The 3,320-nt window shown below is 38.9% G+C and overlaps 1 protein-coding gene across 1 annotated transcript in view; it reads left to right on the top strand.

The window, feature by feature from the left end:
• Positions 1-2,996, top strand: part of LOC101863456 (tyrosine-protein phosphatase non-receptor type 11) — a gene marked incomplete in the record, with an annotated part of 31,225 nt that extends 28,229 nt beyond the window's left edge. Inside the window, 2 exon segments of the mRNA XM_013086069.2 lie at positions 386-525; positions 2,425-2,996. Of these exon segments, the coding sequence (XP_012941523.1) occupies positions 386-525; positions 2,425-2,485 (201 nt within the window).
• Between the last annotated feature and the right edge of the window lie 324 nt (positions 2,997-3,320).

Raw genomic sequence — 3,320 nt, 5'->3', positions numbered from 1 at the left:
CAAATTTTTATTTTAATAATCAAGTTGATTAAAATATTTAAAAAATCAACTGATTTAAATCAACCTAGCTTTGACTTCAATTATGGAGAAAAAAAAGTAAATTGAATACTGTATTATGTTACAGTGAAAGGAGGGAAAGCAGACTTTTAAACATGATTATATTAGTCTACTTAACCTTATATCTGTTTTATGAAACCAAGGAAAGGAATTCTGAATATTGAAATATGTAAAAACTGAATAAAAATAATGTTTTTAAAAAGTGATTTAAATCACTGATTTTTACTTTAAAAATCAAGTTGATTTAAATTTAAAAAATCAACTGATTTAAATCAACCCAACCCTGAATATTACTATTACTATTATGTTTTGTCTTCTGTATTCTCAGAACATCGCTGGGCGAGAGTACACAAACATCAAGTACGCCACAGGAGTGGTGGAGGCGGCAAAGAGGGCCCAGGCTGCGGGCGGGGTACCTCCCCCTGTTCCTCCACTGCCCAGTCAGGGGGCTCGTCGGCGGGAAGTCAGGTGAGACATGGAGAGGGGATGACAGATTTCCTGAGTTTTCCTTATGGTTGTTGTTGTTGTTGTTGTTGTTGTTCTTTTTCTTCTTCTTCTTCTTCTTTTTCTTTTTCTTCTTTTTCTTCTTCTTCTTCTTCTTCTTCTTCTTCTTCTTCTTCTTCTTCTTCTTCTTCTCCTTCTCCTTCTCCTTCTCCTTCTCCTTCTCCTTCTCCTTCTCCTTCTTCTTCTCCTTCTTCTTTGTAGGTGATTGGTGGGTGCTCTGGTATTGTTTGCTCTTTCTTTCCTTTCAAGCATCTATCTTCCTTATCTCACCGCCTTTTTTTTGTGTTAGTGTTACTCTCTTGTAACACTTCTAATCTTCAGCACTTATATGACCTAATTGTTTTGAAAGTACTGTAAGACTCTTATTTGAACCTTTAAAAAAATGTTGTTCTGCTTATTTTTGTTCATCTTCTTCTTCAATTGTTGGAGAGTAGTGGGTTTAAGAATGCTTTAACTTGGCCTGCTTTTTGTACTTCTTTTTATCAATCTAACCCAGTTCCTTGTGAAATTATGGCTGTTTTGGTGCAGACTATCAGTCCGCGCACTCCCGTGACCTCATACAGTTGCGAGTGCCGTAAAACACTTACCAGAGAAAAAAGAAAAAAAGACTATCAGTCACCTGCTCCAAACAGCTATATTCATCCCTTCTGCTGGAATCAACGACAAACACTCTCCCACAGACTGACTTTAGAAATAAAGTCAAAAAGTACACCTCCAGTCTGTGGGAGAGCCACTGGGATAACCAGAAAAATAATAAATTATATGAAATTAAACCCAGACTAGAACAGCGAAATCCTTCGGATCTCTCCAGAAGAGACGAAGTCATTTTTACTCGATTGCGCATCGGACACACGGCCCTGACCCACAAATACCTCCTACAGGGAGAGGAGAAGCCGTTCTGTGTCGGATGCGACACAGATTTTACCATTAGACACATTTTAACAGAATGTCTAGACTTCGGAGAGATCCGAAGGAAATATTATAAATGCAAGAAATTGCAGGATATTTTCTCCGTCGTTGTTCCCAGCAGAATTTTAAATTTTATAAAGGCCATTGGCCTTTATGGCGAGTTGTAAAGTGAATCTGATATTATTTAAAATTTTTAATGTTACTTAAAAGTTGTTTTAGATCACAAATGTATTTACACCGAATTTGAATATTTTAACTTTTTAGCATTTTAAAGTAAATTAGTTACCAGTCGTGAAGTGAACTTTCGCAGAGGTGAACAACTTGTGTTTCGCGCGCTCATATGACCTTAGCAGTTGCGAGCGCCGTAAAACCTTATACTACTACTACTACTACTACTACAGCTATATTCTTTTAGTTTTTAATTCAATAAAGACAATATCGATTCCCATTTGAGGAGAGTTTTTATTGAGTACCTCTGTCTGTCTGCTGGGACATTATATCCCTCTCAGCCTGGATGGGCCTGCACAGGCAGCCTGCCTCCAAAATGATCAAAAGAGTGTTGATGGGGGCATCGGTGGCCTAGTGGTTAGTCTCTCTGACTCGCAACCGTAAGGTTGTGGGTTCGAATTCTGTCAGTGACCTGGTGTTGTGGCCTTAGGGAAGGCACTTTACACGCATTTTCCTCCCTTGACCCAGGTGGGAATGGGTACCCAGCTTTTAGACAGTGAAAGATCTTGTCAGTTTGTTAGTGTTTGGGCGCTTAATCAGCTGATTGCACTGTATGCCTCCCGGGAAGCTGAGAATGTTTCGGAGTGTACTATGGTCTGCTGGGGTAATAATTATTATTGTGTAAAGCGCATAGAGCTTGCTGTCGAGCGGGGATATGGACTGTACAAATGCTTTTTATTGATAATGATTAAATTTTCTACAAATATAGTTTTGCCTTATTTTCAGGCCGCCCCAGGAGGACCCTTCCATGCAGTACCAGAACATCAACGCAATGGAACTTTCCTGATCACACGACGGTCAGCGTGTACTCGCCGCACTGTCCACGTCATTCATCTCTCGCCAGTTCCAAGGAGAAGACAGGGTACGCACGTGTAATTATCCGACGGACGTGAGAGCGCAGGTTGATTCTGTTCAGGCTGCCTGTTATGGCCGCAGCTGTCTTGTTGTTTGTTGTTAGAGGACGGATCAGTGAAAATTGTTGTTCTGATAGGAGGTTTTTGGGGATGTGATGATGGATTTGAAGGACGGTGTTGATGTTTTGCATTGTTAGAATATAGATTTCTTTTCTTTTTTTGTTTTGTTTTGGAGTTGTTAAAAGCGCAAAGACATTTTCTTTTGTCTTGGTTTGTATAGTCAGTATTGCAATTTTGATTTATTGTGAAGCAGTTGAGTATGAAAAAATGTTCCTCATGTACTGTGAGTTTTTGTATTTCTTTGTTTTTTTGTTGTTGTTACAGTTGTAAAAAGTCTTGCCTCAAGAAGATACGTCTTCATTTAATTATTGGTACACATGCACAGGAATTTTAAAAAATTGGTTGATTTGAAATTCTTTGATGACGCAAGCTGGAAATAGTCACTGATTGCTCAGTTTTGCGGGTGGTTGGAGGGTGCCAATGTTTTGTCCTTCAGCCTGTTATCTTGTTAGTACTTTCAGTATGGCTTATTCATATTTTGTCTTTCCTTTAGTCTTTACGTTCAGGTATCGCGTTTGTTTTTTACCTCTGCTATTGAACCATAATTGTGATATTGTGTTGTCATTTTTTTTTTCTCCAACAAAGTTGCATTTTCTACCATGTTTTTTTCTTAGCTCGAGTGGTTGAAGGGCGCCATTTGTGGGTCCT

This window comes from Aplysia californica, unplaced genomic scaffold, assembly GCF_000002075.1.
Source record: "Aplysia californica isolate F4 #8 unplaced genomic scaffold, AplCal3.0 scaffold00432, whole genome shotgun sequence".
Lineage (NCBI taxonomy): Eukaryota > Metazoa > Mollusca > Gastropoda > Aplysiida > Aplysiidae > Aplysia > Aplysia californica.
This window is presented reverse-complemented; position numbering and strand designations above follow the sequence as displayed.